This window comes from Enhydra lutris, unplaced genomic scaffold (genome assembly GCF_002288905.1).
Source record: "Enhydra lutris kenyoni isolate GAN:26980312 unplaced genomic scaffold, ASM228890v2 scaffoldscaffold3, whole genome shotgun sequence".
In the NCBI taxonomy this organism is placed as follows: Eukaryota; Metazoa; Chordata; class Mammalia; order Carnivora; family Mustelidae; genus Enhydra; species Enhydra lutris.
This window is the reverse complement of record NW_019154087.1, coordinates 61,872,740-61,889,011: the sequence shown is the minus strand read 5'-3', so window position 1 is coordinate 61,889,011 and position 16,272 is coordinate 61,872,740. Positions and strand designations below refer to the sequence as shown.

At 44.0% G+C, this 16,272-nt stretch overlaps 1 protein-coding gene across 2 annotated transcripts in view; it reads right to left on the bottom strand.

The window, feature by feature from the left end:
• LOC111152601 (transmembrane protein 154) overlaps positions 1-14,428 on the bottom strand; it is a 41,950-nt gene extending 27,522 nt beyond the window's left edge. Inside the window, exons 1-2 of one of the 2 annotated variants that reach the window (XM_022511123.1) lie at positions 14,165-14,428; positions 7,675-7,728 (exon numbers count right to left, since the gene is read on the bottom strand). In XM_022511123.1, coding sequence (XP_022366831.1) covers positions 7,675-7,728; positions 14,165-14,258 — 148 coding nt within the window. In that variant the 5' untranslated portion in view covers positions 14,259-14,428. The remainder of the gene's footprint in view (positions 1-7,674; positions 7,729-14,164) is intronic. The other variant, XM_022511132.1, reaches the window with a different exon arrangement.
• Between the last annotated feature and the right edge of the window lie 1,844 nt (positions 14,429-16,272).

The following is a 16,272-nucleotide window of genomic DNA, read 5'->3' as shown; positions in this document are numbered from 1 at the left end:
CCCCCCCCCCCCCCGCCTCCGCTTCTGGCCTTCCAAACACCATCACTAAGTGGAAATGACTCTGCTTCCCAGCCAGGCAAACCAGCTAACTTCCTCTTTTTTTGAAAGTGGAACAAATATGCAACCTAGCTCTAGTTTTGTTGCTTTTTTCTTAAGTGGGAAAAAAACAAAACAAAACCCAAAAAACAAGAATTAGTACCAACTCAAAGAATGCCATGCGGCTGTTATAATGTAAAGTAGAACAAGGCCAGGAGAATGGCATAAACTTGGGATAGCATCAAGTAGGTTGGGCCTCAATCGGAGGACCCATTCTTTCATTTGTTATGTGGACTCTGTGCCCATATTATGTCAACTTTTATTTCATTTTATTTTTTTAAGATTTTCTTTATTTATTTTTACAAGATAGAGAGGGAAAGAGAGAGAAAGCGTGCACGTGTGCCCTCAAGGGGGGTAGGAGCAGAGGGAGAAGCAGAGTCCCTGCTGAGCAGCAAGTCAGATGCGGACTGGATCCCAGGACCCCAGGATCATGACCTGAGCTGAAGGCAGACGCTTAACCTACTGAGCCACCCAGGTGCCCATATTTCATTTTATTTTGTGATTTTTAACAAGATGATAATTCAGATAATGAAACGAAAGGAAACACAAGGCAGGCATTCAAACTCACTCCTGCTCTGAGGAGTAACAGAAGGATATGAATTTCAAGACATTCAAGACACTAAACTCAAGAGGTCGGCCTACTTTTCAGCCCTCTGTAGGGCTGCACACAGCAAAGAGCCAGTCAGTGTGAGAAGGATGAGACAAAATCAAACCAAGAAGCTCTCCAGGGGTTCTCAGCCTTGGCTGCATGAAAGAATCACCTCAGAACCTTTCCACTCTCCTGATAGCCAAACCTTTACTTCCAATATCTGTGGTGAGCCCCGGCCTCAGCATTTTTTAGTTCTCCAGGTGACTCCAAGGTTGAGAACCACTGCACCCCAACCCTACCCATTTCCGGTCTCCCCCTGGGCCACTCTAGCACCCTCCCCTCCTGCTCTCTGTGCTCCTCCTTGGCAAACCGGGGAAGAGTCAGAGGTCATGGAGTTGGATGCCAAAAGCTGCCAACTCCATCACCAGAATGCAGTAGCCAAAGTATCATCACTGAAGCCTGGAGCTCCTGAGAGACTCTGGCCAGGCTGGACTGAGAGAGCACTGTGACAACCATGACTTCCCGAGTAAGTCTGAACATGAGAGAATGTGCTGGAGCGTAAAACCCTCATCTCCAGCAGCCGTGCCCGCAGACAGTTCAGCCTGGAGGTTTATACCAGTGGTCCTCAAACGTTAGCGTCAGAATCACCTGGAGAGCTCCTCAAACACAGAGTGCCGGCCCCTGCTCCCAGAGTCTCTGCTTCAGCAGGTCTGGGATGACGCCAAGAATTTTAAGGGTTGTTGTTTTTTTTTTAAGATTTTATTTTTAAGTAATCTCCCCACCCAACATGGGGTTCAAACCTACAACCCAAAAATCAAGAGTCACATGCTCTACTGACTGAGCCGGCCAGGTGCCCCAGGAATTTTCATTTCTAACACAATGCTGCCACTGCTGGTCTGGACGCCATACTTTGACAGCTATTGGTCTAAGTTGCCCAGACAAGCTTATTTGGTTGTGCTTAATTATTGGTAACACCTCTTATTCTCAACACTCACGGTCCACCAACACTGCCTGGTGGGTTTTAAGCTACACCCACATCCGTTATGTGAGGGTATCTGTAGCTGCACCTGGGCAACGATATGTCCTCAAAGCTGCCCCAGAGCTTTCAGCAGTAAACATGCAGTAAGGAAGTATGCTGGGTTGAGAGTTACTGAATTAAACTGTAATTCACTTGACTTTATTTTAATTTGTCGTTATTCGTGAAGATAGTCCTCACCAGCTTTAAAGGTGATTGGAGACCCCTACACAGAAAGAAGCCTCTGGAAGCAAAATGAATAGGTGAATAGGCGTATGTGGCCATCAAGTAAATGGTCTCTCTCTCTGATTCTGGCATCTTTTTACAACCCAGTGGCTCAGCATCTGTGGAATCTGGCTGTGATGGGCCAGGGAAGAATGGGAACAGGTGACTCAGCAGACTCATGGGGCCCCAGCCTGTCTGTGGGAGGGCGATGGCATTTGATGCCAGAACATGCCAACACCAGGTGGATGGACAATGGCTCCTTGATGGTGAGCCACTGGGACACGATCCTTCATGGCTTCTGAAGTGTTCTTCCCTTCCTCTGGTTTGCTTGGTTTCAAAACAATGCTGACTTACTGTTTATCATCTGAGAGGAGTTCATTCAGGTACTTGTTTATTGCCAAATGCCTCCACGGTTTGGCGCCATATCTCTCCCTAACTCCTGGAACCCTGTCTGCTGTGCAGTCGCCGTTGGGTACAAGTTGCTCAGGAAATGTAAATAAGTCAGGTTAGTTGGAGAGACAATAATAGGACATCTCTCACCTTTTTATCAAGAATATCCTCTCCTCCTCTCTCTGTCCACCCTCTTCCAAGAATACATACAGTGCGTTCTTAGTTACAAAGAGAACTAGGTGGTTTCCTCAAAAGGTTACCTGAATTTTAAAGAAAACACTGGAAAATGAGAGGAACGGTTTAATGCCAAGTGAAGACTCCTGAGTGATGAAATTTCATGTTTGTAGTTTTTGTTTGGTGGGGTGGAGGGAATCTAGTGTTCCACATGGTTTTCCATAGGTGACCTAATTCTCTGGGGACAGGACTAGGGATTCAGAAGGATTGTTGTTTTCATTATATGCTCTGTTGTATGATGTATTTAACAATTTTGGTTAATTGAAAATATTCCTGAAAATATTTTTCCTGACATATTTATCTGAAGAAGATATGGTCAGCATAAGTGTGGCTGAACGGATGGGAGACAAAGCACTGAAGGATAAGGGCAGGTTCTATCACAGGGAGGTTCAGGGGAAAGCGGTGCCTGTGTTTTGCACACCCTTTCTCTCCAGCCATCAACTGACTAAAGGGGATGATGTCTCATGTTGAAAGAAGGTTGACAAATGTTCCTTTTGCTTATTTTGAGTAGGGTCTTCTGGTAAAATGCTTCCCTGCAGTAGTCTGCTCTGGGAATTTACTTGTGAAGCTTGGTTCTATTTTCACCGCATTGGCTTGAGAAACACCTGCAATTACAATTTACTATCAGATGAAAACATGCCCCACAAAGGGGGCCCACAGTGCTCTGATGTCTTTTCTGTTTCAAACTGTTTATTTTGATGTCTTTTTAAGAGAAAGCTTACTCATATTTAATCAGACTTGCCCAGACCCTCAGGCTGTCCCGGTCTGAAGTTACTCACCTGCGGAAGCTGCATTTTTGACCATCTGACTACCTTTTTGCACACTGGAGACCTATTCTAGCCTGTGGTACCTGGCAGTTTGAAGGAATTTAAGTATTTTTATGGGACAGAATACACATACATTTTTCATATTTAATACTCTTTCTACCATCAGTGGGATAATAGATGCACAAGTACTTTGAAATGGAAAAAAAGATTTTATTAAAATAATATTTATTGTCGTTAGTAATCTGAATACTTTTCTATTTTTATTATATTTCTAGCTCTCTTTTGAATAGCCAGTTTCAAGAATACAATTCTAGAGGTAAGTTGGAAACAAATGTTCTCGGCCATGCCCTTGTCCTCTCCCTGGCCTGCTACCAGCCCCGCTCTGAGTAGGGGAGGGAGACAGGTGGGCTCCTCCTCGGGGCACAGAGGCCCTCCGTCTAGGCGTGACAACTCAGAGTTGTCAGAGAAAGCAACCGAAAGACAGGGACAAGCCAAAAAACGAAGTGGTAGATGGATATTTGTGACAAATCAGAAGACAGGAGAGCAGGGAAACGAGATGTGGGCTAGTATCTCAGGGACTACAGTACCCTCATCACCAGCTGCAGGAGAAAGGGGGACAAGGTGTAATCAGAAGTTCCCATCACCAGCCTACTGGGGAGCACAGAGCTAGAGTTTGGGAGGCTGAGGAAGGAGACAATCTCCCGAGGTCCCTAGAGTAGTGTCTGAGGAGAGCAGATTGGGGGTTGGATATTCTGGGGTCGGCAAAGTCCCGTACCAGGTGTCTAAGCTCTGCTTGTTTCTGGTCCTACTTTACCTTGAGAAAGACTCAATCCTGTCCCTCCATCCCGGCCAATCTAACAGGGCTCCAGCGCTGAGAACTGAGTGTTGCTGCTTGAACTACTGATGCTGGGTGGTCCCACTCTCTTGCCAGCCTCTTTTCTGCATTTATCATTATGATCCTACAATTTTTTTTCTCTTCTGCTGTTTAATGGGATGAATTACATTAGAAATTTCTCTAAGGCTGATCCACTCTTGGATTCCCGGTTTTAGTCTATGCAATTACTGGGATGTTTTTTGTTGTTTTGCTTTTTTTCCATGATTGATGTAGGACTCAGCCTAAATTTTCTTCTAATATTTGTTAATTGGGTACATGGCCAATATGCCTGTGCTTTTAGTGATATACCAACATAAGGATGGTCTTTGCTTGAGAAAAAATAATCCAAGTCATAGAGTTACTAAGGTACAGGATGGCCAGTTTAATTTGAATATCAGATCAACAAATAATTTTTTAGCATAAATGTGTCGCATGCAATATTTGTGTGGCCTCTACTTATACTGAATTGCACAAGATGTTCTTAAACACACACGAAAATGTGTGTATTTGAAATTTACCTTTAACTGGGTGTCCTTATTTTTATTTGCTAAATCTAGTAATCTTAAACATAAAAAGGAAGCAATATGTTTAAAAAAGAATACATGAATTTTTAAAATAATATTGTCAATGGAAGAAAGAAAGCACATGTCCGCAAGCCCTAGGAACCACTGGTCTCCTGTTTCTGAAAACTACAATGGGGTGGGGAAGCAGGAAATAATAGACATTTTAATTCCTATATAGCAAAGACACAGAAGGAAAATGGAAATTTCAAAAACAAACTAGATTTGGTGGTTTTGTTTCAAGGAAAAGAAATCAAAATGCCACCACCAAATGGACCCTTCTCCAGTAAATAACTCTTCTTTCAAACTACCTTCTTTAATTAATCAGGAAATGTTTCTGTGCTGTCATTCCCCTCCCCCCACAGCCCTGGCAGATTTTTCTATTTATTTTATGTTACAGAAATTTTATTTCTTTTTCAAGTTTTTAAATCAGCTCTTACTGGCTTGAAATTTATCATCTACGGAATTTGTTTTCCTTTTGTATTCTTTTCAAAAGTCTCCCCAAAATATTTGTGACTACCAGACATTTCTGCAATTTGTCACGCTGCTCAATGCATATTTCCTGGGTCTGAACTTCATCCCTAGTTTGAGAGGAAGATGGATAAGTATACATTCTCAGGGGGCACCTGGGTGGCTCAGTCAGTTGAGTGCCTGCCTTTGGCTCAGGTCATGATCCTGGGGCCTTGGGATTGAGCCCAGCATTGGATTCCCTGCTCAGTTGGGAGCCTGTTTCTCCCTCTCCCTGCTGATTGTGCTCTCTCTCTGACAAATAAAAATCTTTTTTAAAAAGTACTTTCTCGGGGCGCCTGGGTGGCTCAGTGGGTTAAGCCTCTGCCTTCGGCTCAGGTCATGATCTCAGGGTCCTGGGATCCCCGAATCAGGGTCTCTGCTCAGTGGGGAGCCTGTTTCCCCCTCTCTTTCTCTGCCTGCCTCTCTGCCTATTTGTGATCCCTCTCTGTCTGCCAAATGGATAAATAAAATCTTTTTTAAGAAAAAGTACTTTCTCAGTACTACTCATAGATGCAGCTACATAATATTCTCTACAGGAAGGGAAGTAGTAACTGTTGCCTGTTTTGGTGTGAGAAGACAGAAGTAAACTATATATAAAAAGATTTGGAATAGTTAACATTTTGGAATAAAATAAAATATGGTTAACTAAAAAATCATATTTATCCAGGTATTACCACAATTTCATTTCATTATTTAAATGGTTATGATTTTGTCATGAATATATGTAAATCTTGGATAAATTTCATGTCATTCCTCAGTCAGTCATGTGCCTATAATGTACCAGACACTGTTGTAGGTCCTGGGATATAAAGGCAAATGAAACCAGGTCTATGCCTCCAGGGAAAACACGGGTAAGTAGGGACAATGGCACATACATCAATAGCTATAATGTGGTTTAATAAAAGCCATTGTGTATGATTGTTTGTGTATGGAGTCCCATGAGGACATGGGAGAGAAAGGCCTTGATTCATCTGGGAATGAAAGATTCAGGAAATCTTCACAGAGGAGGAGATCCTTAAAATGAATCTCAGAAGTTCATCCAGCAAAGATGTCAGGGAAAGGCATTACAGTTGAAGCACACAGAAAGGCTCAGAGTTTGACACACATTCAAGTAGTTGTACCTAGGGCATGTGGCGGGGAGTGTCAGGGAATAAGCAGGAAAGGAACCCCGGATAACTCATAAGGGGCCTTGAAATGATGTCGAGGGGTTTGGAAGCTACCCCAAGGAAATGAAATCCCACTGAAGGGGTAAGTGCAGGAGGAAATGATAACTTTTTGTTATCGAGCTATTGCTTTGGGTGTTACATGAAATGTAACTAAAGGCTAGAAGATAAGAAGTTAATGAAGGAGACTAGGTGAGAGCTAACAGGAGCTTAGACTACAGGGAGCTGAGGAGTTCCTCTCTGGACATGCTGAGCCTAGGGTCCCTGTGGCATACCCAAGGAGAACGAGGGCAAGAATACAAATCTAGAGCCAGGCAGCTAGGCATGGTGGGGGATGGTTTTTTGGGAATCATCAACCGCAGAGCGAGATGAAAGCCATGAACATGGAGGCCATGGCCCAGGAAGGATGTAAGGAATAAGAAATAAAAGATAGACATTACTATGAAATGAGCAGATGGAAGAAAAAGATTACTAATCCCAAAATGGAAGGGGGCAATCAATGTCCTAGGAAATCAAGGAGAAAATGGCATTATAAGACCCAAGGAACAGGAGCATTTTCATCATTGTTGATTACGTTGAGTGATACAGAGGAGAACATGTAATATGGACAGAAATGGATCCTTTGGGTTTAGCTATTAGAAGGCACTGGGAATCCAGAGAGAGGAATTTGAGTGGCTGTTCTTAACACAGCAGCCAGATGTCAATGGGCTGAGATGAAGGCATGTTGACTGTCTTTCAAAGAGATTGGGAACAATGGAAAGGAAAGATAGAGGAAAGCTCGAGAAGTATTCAAAGGTACTCTAGTTATTTTTCATTATGAATGTATACCTACCTTTTTTTTTTAAAGGTGTTGATATTGTTTAGATCCGAATTTGAACAGAACAACTATTAAAAAACATTTATAAGATAATTATCAGAGCTAATTAGACATTGATTGGATATATGATGATATCAATTTTTTAAGGTAATAACTGTATTGAGGTTATACTTTTTTATTTTTACCTTTTTTTGAGAGAACAATGTAATAGATAACTGAGTACCCACCACTGATTTTCTTATACCTTTCCATATTGACCAGAGGATGGGTTGGCAAACTTTTTCTTAAAGAACAGAGAATAAATATTTTAGATCTTGTGGTCCAGAAAGCAAAAGGCAGGTTTCATTTAACCACTTAAATAAGTTTTCATTTAAGCATTCAAATACACAAAAACCATTCCTAGCTTCCAGGTCAGAAAAAAACAGGACACTCACTGGAATTGACCCCTGGTTTTTCATCTGCTGTCTCCAGGCCTCTTGTGATGTTTTCTGAAAAGAATCACATCAGAGATGCAGTTGAAGACCCTCTTGTACTCTGCCCCGATCTCATTCCCCTCCCACCCTCTCCAAAGGTAACCGCTCTCCTAAAGTTAATGGTATCAGTCGCAACTTTTCAAATATGCCTATATCCCTAAGCAGTAAAAGCATAATTTGGAGTGTTTTTAAAAATTTTAAATAAATGTAATCATTCTGTGCATAATAATCTTCAATTGGCTCTTTTGGCCAACACTGCATTTAGGATTGAGTCATCTTCATACATTTGGACTACTTAATTTTACCGGTTGTATGATATCTCATGATATCTCATGTTGTGACTGTATTAAATTTCATGTATTCTTCTGTGCATGCACATTTAAGTTGTTTCTATTTTTTCCATCTTCACAAACAATGCTACAATCAACATCCTTGGCCATGCCTCTTTGCTGTGCATTTGTTCTTCATCTGGCGTATATAGCTAGGATTGGATTGTTGGGGTTGTCAAGTATGAACATATTCAGCTGACTAAATATTTCCAAATTGTTCTCCAAGCTGATTATATAGAAAAATTTCCTTTTCCAGTAATCCGATACAGTTGGTAACCTGAAAAATTCTCCCAATATGCAGCACCCAGAGATACTGAATGAAATATGAGACAACTTTTTACAGTATAACAAAATGTCAAAAAACAAGGAAATCCCCAGACCCCAGAATTTTTTTTTTTTTTTAAGAAGAAAGAAAAAATGATACAGGAAATTTAAATTTAGAGACAAATTTACCTATGGGGATTTCCTAGAACAAAGGTTGGGCCCATTGGGACATAAGAGGCTATATCATGCTTTCAGGGGACTTCGGTCCATCTTTTGGGTTAAAAGTTAAAGCTAGGGGCGCCTGGGTGGCTCAGAGGGTTAAGCCTCTGCCTTCAGCTTGGGTCATGATCTCAGGGTCCTGGGATCAAGGGTCCTGGGATCAAGCCCCGAGTCGGGCTCTCTGCTCAGCAGGGAGCCTGCTTCTCTCTCTCCCTCTGCCTGCCTACTTGTGATCTCTCTCTCTCTCTCTCTCTCTCTCTCTCTCTGTCAAATAAATAAACAAAATATTTTTTTAAAAAAGAAGTTAAAGCTAAAATACTAGGCTGTGGGAAGGAAGGAAGAGAGGGAGGGAGGGAGGGAAGGAGGAAAGAAAGAGAGAGAGAGAGAAAGAAAGAAAGAGAGGAAAGAAGGAAGGAAAGGAGAGAGGGAGGGAGGAAAGGATGGAAAGAGGGAGGGAAGAAGGACAGGAAGGAGCAATGATTTTGGCAAAGTTCAGAGTCAGAGTCAGGTGTGCCACCCCAAGGCTGATCTCACCATCATCCTGACACTGTGGACCCTGGCCCCTCTTCTGATGTTCAGTTTGATTCTGTCTACTTCTTTCTCTTTGGCAATGACTTTGGCATCCTTGTCTGCCCATTTCTGGGATTGACCTGCTCCCACAGAAGACACTGCTTTGTTGGCTCGTACATTTCGTGAGGTTTTGGCACCCCCTCATACAGCTCTTGGAGTCTGGCCCCTGAAGACTGCTCAGCTTGTCCCCTCTCCAACCCAAAGCCAGGCTTGAAGCCTGAGGTCCAAGCTTCAGCCCAGCACATCCCTGCCTCCGTATCTTCCAAAGAGTTCCGTGGCGACAGGACTAGGTTGTATTGGGAAAGTATTTACAGTAACTTGGTGCTGGAATCAGAAATCTGGGTTTCTGTCAAATGAGGTGAAGTCATCCTCTGTGTGCCACAGCAAGCCCTCAGTGCCCCCACGATTTCTTTTCTTTCCTTTTTATTTCTTTTTAAGATTTTATTTATTTGACAGAGAGATAGAGAGCACAAGTAGGCAGAACCGCAGTCAGAGGGAGAGGGAGAAACAGACTCTCCTCTGAGCAGGGAGCCTGATGCAGAGCTCAATCCCGGGACCCTGGGATCATGACCTGAGCAGAAGGCAGACGCTTAACTGACTGAGCCACCCAGGCGCACTTCCTCCGCAAGATACCTATCATGAATGGGAATCAACAGATGCAATGAGCGACGAGATTAGATCTACATAAATTGCAGATAAAAGTGAGCACAAAAGACTATGTTAAAAAAAAAAAAAAAGACCTGAGAGAAGGAATAATTAACAAGAAAAAAATAAAAGCAAGACACAGCATACTTTTTTTTCTGGAAATGAAAAAATTTGTCTAGAGTGAAAAATAGAACTGAAATGAAAAGCCCAATGCACAGGCTAAGCAGCAGGATAGGCTAGGGGATTGCGGGAACCCTCCCACCCGCGCTGCAAAGTTCCTTTTTCTCCACATCTTTGCCAAAATTTGAGGGTGGTGCAAACTTGACACAGGTAGGCAGACTGTAGGTCATACTGTTTCTTTGCAGAATCGGGCCCAACCCAGCCAGGATCCAGAAGTCTTCTGGATCCTTAGATCAGGCTTTTAAAGACACAGAGGGGCTTTAAACCCCAGGAAATCCCTTTCTGCCTCTTTTCTTTGGTGCCTCAAGGCTATTTGGTCCACCAGGTCAGACCTCAGCAGGGCTCTCCCAGGGCAGCTAACACAAGGCTGTGCTGTCTCTCCCTGGTTCCCACACCCTAAAGCCTCTTACTGGTGACTTTGTCATTCCACTTTTCCTGTTTCTGGTCTTAACTTTGCTAATCCCCAGATGCTCTGTTCCTCCTGCTGCAACTTGCAGCCCTTCCCTTCCTCCTCTACAGGCCAAAGTTAAACCAAGTTGCTCCATCCCTTTTGCTGTAGGCCGGTCTCTGACCCAACCAAACAAATACAGCTCCTTTATTAATATGCAATAACCTTAGACCCCAATTGAGGGGGTCTAAGATGTATGTGATACATTTACAGTTGGAAGGGTACCAGAGACATATTTTTCTAAACTTAGAACTAGACACATATACTAGCAGAGCCTAAAAACCCAGAGGTATTATAGTATACATTAGAGCATGGATTCCTGAGACTGAATCTTACTTAGATCCACTATTTAGCTGAGTGACCCGAGTCAAGTCACTTAACCTCTCTGTGCTTCCATTTTCTCATATGTAAAGCAGGGATACTAGTACTCACTATATAAGGTCATTAGGAGAATTAAATGAGTGAGTGTATGTAAATTATTTAGAAGGGCACCTGACATGCAATGAGGACTATATGCGTTTGCTCTCATCATTATTGCTACTTGAAATTGGAACTGTCCCAGGCAATAGCAGATGCCAGTCACATTCATTGAAACGAGATCAGTGCCAGAAATCGCAGTTCCATTTACATAAATAGTATTTTCTTTAATTCCTTCTTTTCTTCTCAAAGTTTATCTACTAATTACATGGTTCTTACTCTTCTGGAATGGTGCAGAAAATCTCCGAGTCTTTCCCGTCAAACCCGCTGTTTAACCCCGGCCCAGCAAAACACAGCCTCCTTGTTTCTGCCCGGTGCCCTCAGCTCTCCTTTTACAGACCATCCTGCCCATTGCAGCTAATAAATCCCATGCTTTCCGTGTCTTGGGAGGTTGCTTTTAGCTCTCTGATAGTGTTAAGCTGATATTGACAGGACACAGGGCAAGAAGCCAGGTGAAAATGACTCCCTCACCCCCTGGACAGAATGTCTCCTTGACATAGAGTCTGAATTTTCTTAGCGTCCACGCTGGCCAAGGTACCTAAACCCGCAGCTTTTCTATAACTATGCTCATCTGTTTGGTCAAAATCCCAGAAAAGCTGTTTTCTCATTTCTCTCCCAGTGACTTCCAAGTAGATTATTTCACTTGGGATAGTAATCAAGACTGCAGCAGGCTCTCCGTATAGAGAAAGGACACTGACTCCGAGGTACTGCGGCAGAGCCTGGGACTGCTGATAATAGATTATGTTGCCTGTTTGTGGTTGGCTTGACTTGAGCCGTATCCTGGAATATGCTTGCAAGGAGGGGGTGTCAGGCTGCTCAGTAGACTGGATTCTACTGCCAAACATTTCCAAAATACTTCCTGAAGAATTCAAGGAAATACAAGTGTGACACCCATTTACTAACTCACATCCTCACATCTTAGGCACCATTGGCTCAAAAGGATATACATCGATTAATTAAAAAATAGATAATCAGTCCTTAATTTATAAAAGACTTCTCCTTGGCTTTGATTATATAGATTTTTGTGAGTGGACATTTTTGCATTTTCTGACATTGGAAATCCAGACAGGGCCCAATAAGCGTGTTGGATTATCTAGGTAAACCCTGCGCTCAGCTGAAATGCAGGTTTTCCCCTTTGACTTCCCTGACATTCTCATACCACCTGTTTTCAGGAGCTCATCAGCTTTTAGTGCTCAACCTCAAATCCATTCTAGAATGATTGTAGCATTTGTCAACAATTATGGAGTTCTTTATTTATGTGGATCCCAACAAGGATTTGGGAAGTCAAAGATAAGCTACCGAGCATTTTCTCTGGTGGCTCTCACAGCGGTTATGGGAGATACAGACACACACACGCTTAGGATTCTATGCAATCAGCTATGTGTACTGAACTTGAGTTTTATGTGGGCATGACACAGATAAAGCCACCAGGCAAGGCGCAGTCAAAAGAGACATCAAGGAGGAGGCAACTTCCAGTCTGGGTCTTTAGGGTTATATAGGAATACACTAAGTAGAAAAAAGGGAACTTGTCATTCATTCTTGACAAGAGCTGCAGAGACCTGTAGCACACCCTCTGTTCAGTATGACTGGGCCATGGGAGGGCACATGGGAGGAGACACCTGAGAAGAAGGTTGAAACAAGGGTCCAAGGCATAAATGAGGAGCAACCAAAGGTCTTTATTGTGGAAGAGCCACTGATCAGAGCCCAGCATTAGAAAGAAAACTTGTACTGGGTCTTCATGTGACCCTTTTGCATCTCCTGGATGCCTTACGCTTCAACTCAGATATGTCAAGAAGATGCTCAGAAGCTCCAGAAAATACTTAGGCAGCCTTAAGTATTACTCTCAGGGCATGTTTGAGGCACCTGCGGTAGCGTTGAGACTCACAAGACTTAGAAGTGGGAAAGCCAAGCTCTGCCCCCTGGGCTGCTGAGCGACACCACACAGGGAAAGGAGTCTGGCGCGGAGGAATCTCCACTGGGGCACAGGGGTGACCCGGGGTCCCAGTCAGAAGAGCTGAGCAGCCGCGGCACTTGGACATCTGACCATCCCCTGCTTCAGCGACTTAACCTGTGTCACCCGTGCTGCTCAGCTGGAGCTTCGTCATCTTCATGTTCGCTCCCAGCCCCCAAACTGTGCCTAAGACAACACACTGTCCCCCTCCCCCCGGGGTCTCATCTGAAACACACCTGGCATTTCAACCGGACATCTTTCCAGTGGGAATGGTTTGCCTTTCACTTTTCATTTTCCACCCCAGATGCCTGGCAAGACCACAAGGAGAGCACCCAAGGCAGGAGAAATTGGTGGGGCGGGCGGTGTGTTTGGCTGCTGACTGTGAATCTCCAGGAAATTGCCACAGGCTAGGTCAGTGCCTGGTGCCCGCCCCCCAACCCCCACCCTATTGGAAGAACCCTAGCGTGAGAACTTTCCTTTTACTTGAAATACTGACCTGCACTACTAGAAACGGGTAGTATCTGTTGACAGAAATCATGGGCAATGAGTTTATTTACCCAAGGGCAAGTCAACAAAACTGTATGAGGCAATCGAGGGAGATTGTGCTCGTTGTAGCAACTGTCAAGGGTATGAATCAATTGCCCGCTCTTAGCTCAAAATAATGAGATTGAATATTTTGTTTTTCCAATACATTTGCTTTGCTACAATCACATTACTTTCTAAAATAAAGGTTCATTAGTAAAAACGCATGCCAAGAAAATATCCCCCAAAGTAACAAGCTCAAAGAAAAACAGATGAAAGGCTTCTCTTGAAAAGTTAGAATGGATGCCTGGTAACTCCTCCGATAATTTCCTGTTTACTTTTTTTTTTTTTTTTTTTTTTTTTAACTGACTGGTTTTCTTTAGTATACATTCCAGTAGTACATTTCCATACCTCAGTTTTTCCGGGAGATTTGGCTACTAGCAGATTTCCCAGCCCACATTATTAAAAGGAAATTCACGACTTCTGATTGAAACATTCTTTTACACCAACTGACAAAAAAGTTTATGGTTTCTTTAAGATGCCCGTCCAAGCCGGGAAATTACAGGGACCCCGCACTTGGTAGAGGACAAAAATTGCAGGAAAGTTAGATGGAGTGAGGGAGCGGAAGGAGGATTGGCCGGCTGCGGGGGAAGCCAGCCAAGCCCTCCCCCCGCCAAACTCCACACCCCCGCCCCCCAAACTACAATTCTAATTTCATCTCCTTCTTTTATAGAAAGGACTTGGTTTTCTGGGTGTTCCCCTCCTCGGCAGAGTTCTGTAGCCTCGGGCACTGACCCAGCCTGGCTTTCCTCCTTCCCGGGGGTTGGAAAGCGGGACGTAGCTTACCCTGAGCCTGGCCGGTGGGAAGGAGCGTGATCGCCAGGGCAAAGGCGAGGGCAGCCCCGGGAACCTTCCTGTCCGCTCGCCGCCGCCCCGTCATGATGCTGCGCTGCGCTTCAGCCTCCCTGAAACCTGAACATTTCCTGTTTCCTGCTTGTTTGGGTCGGTGCTAACTTGAAGGAGAGGTGTTTGCCTGTTTTTTAGGAAGTGATGTAATTCTGTAGGAGCCTGTCAGACCAGCAAGGATTGCAAAAGAGAAGTTGCCCTGCAAGGTCTCACGAACCCTTTTCAGTCCCGGCCCTGCCGCGGGCCCCCATCTTTTGAAACTGGCTCTTAGAAAAGGGGTCTAGAGCTCAGCTGTCCTTTGGGATCTCGGCCTGAGGATCCTGGACCTCAAGCATTCTCCACTGGTGATTTTGCTGCACCCCAGGTGAGCCTCTGGGGCGGCCCAGAGTCTAGAGCAGCGCCATCCAGTAGAACTTTCTGAGATGATGGAAAGGTCCCAAATCTGCCCAATACAGTAGCCATTAGCCACATAGGCTATAGAGCCCTTCAGATGAGACCAGTGCACAATGAATTTGTACTTTCATTTTTATTAATTTAAATTAAAAGAACTCCATGCGGCTAGCAGCTGCTGTGTTGGACAGCTCAGGCTTAGCGGGCAGGGGTACCTGTACCAGCAGAAAATGGCTGGGACACTTCTCTCCAGCCAGACGCATCACCATCGCGGGCCCTGAATGCCACCTCCCTCATAGCGAGATAAAGGACAACGCTATGCGTGTGCCCGAATGTACTCTGCATCCCCCGAGAGAAATGATTTCTATTATTTTTTTTTCTTTATAAAGCTCATGTGTTTTTAGAGCAGTTTTAGGTTCCTAGCATAATTCAGAGGAAGGTACAGAGATGTCCCATAAACTCCTTACCCCCACACACGCACAGCCTCCCATTGTGGACATCCTCCCAAACTGGTACAAATTGTTACCATGGAGAAATGCACGCTGATCATTGTAATCACCCCAAATTCATAGTTGACATTAGGGTTCTCTCACGTGTAGCACATTCTGTAGGTTTGGCAAATGCAAAATGACATAAATCCACCATGATATTATCCTCCGGGATGGTTTCTCTGCCCTAAATATCATCCATGCTCCATCCATGCATCCTTCCTCCCACCCTAACTCCAGGCACCCACTGATCTTTTTACTACCTCCAGAGTTTTGCCTTTTCCCCAAACGGCGTACAGTTGGAATTACGTGGCATGTAATGTAGTTTTCCAGATTGGTTTCCTTCACTTAGTAATGTGCATTTAAGTTTCCTCCATGTCTTTTTGTGACATGACAGCTCATTTCTTTTTGGCACTGAGTAACAGTCCATTGTCTGAATGTACCACACTTACCAATTCCTTTGCCTACTGGAGGACATCTTGGCTGCTTCCAGGTTTCAGCACTTACAAATAAAGCTGCCAGAAACATCTGGATGCATGCATTTGTGCAGACATAAGTGTTTAGATCCTTTGGGAAACTGCCACAGGGCTTGATTGCTGGCTCTATCATAAAGAGCAATGATCTTTTAAAGGGCCCATTTCTGAAACAGAATCTGTTCTCAGGGGATAAAAAAATCTGCATTTCGCTTTTCTTCCTTCTTACATAACAATAACATTCTCAGAGGTGGTTAGCAAACAAAATAGGACTGAATTGGATTAGAATGGGGGTAGCGGTTCTGCCCAGGGGAAACAATGCGATGTTTAGACCAGCAAGCAACTGAGATTAGAGCGTGTTACGTGTTTGTGTTCTAACTGAAGTCGTTCCTTTGGTTTAGGTTTAGGGCCCAGGCAGGACAGAAGGAAACTTCATAGTCATGTTTGTGGTAGTGCCAAGAAAGACAGAGGAGAGAGGCACCATCGCTGGTCTCTAAGCCCCTGCCTGCAGGTACCATGAGTAACCCCTTGTAGTCAGTTCATCCCTGGTGCTCTGCTTGGTGTGAACACCGGAAGCAACCAGAATTCCTCGGCCCCTGACACAGCTATCTGTTTTGGCGTTAGTGCGTTATTGCTTTTCAGTGACAGTAGTCGCTGTTAATCTCCATTCGTATTCACAAGAAATGGGTTGGTGATC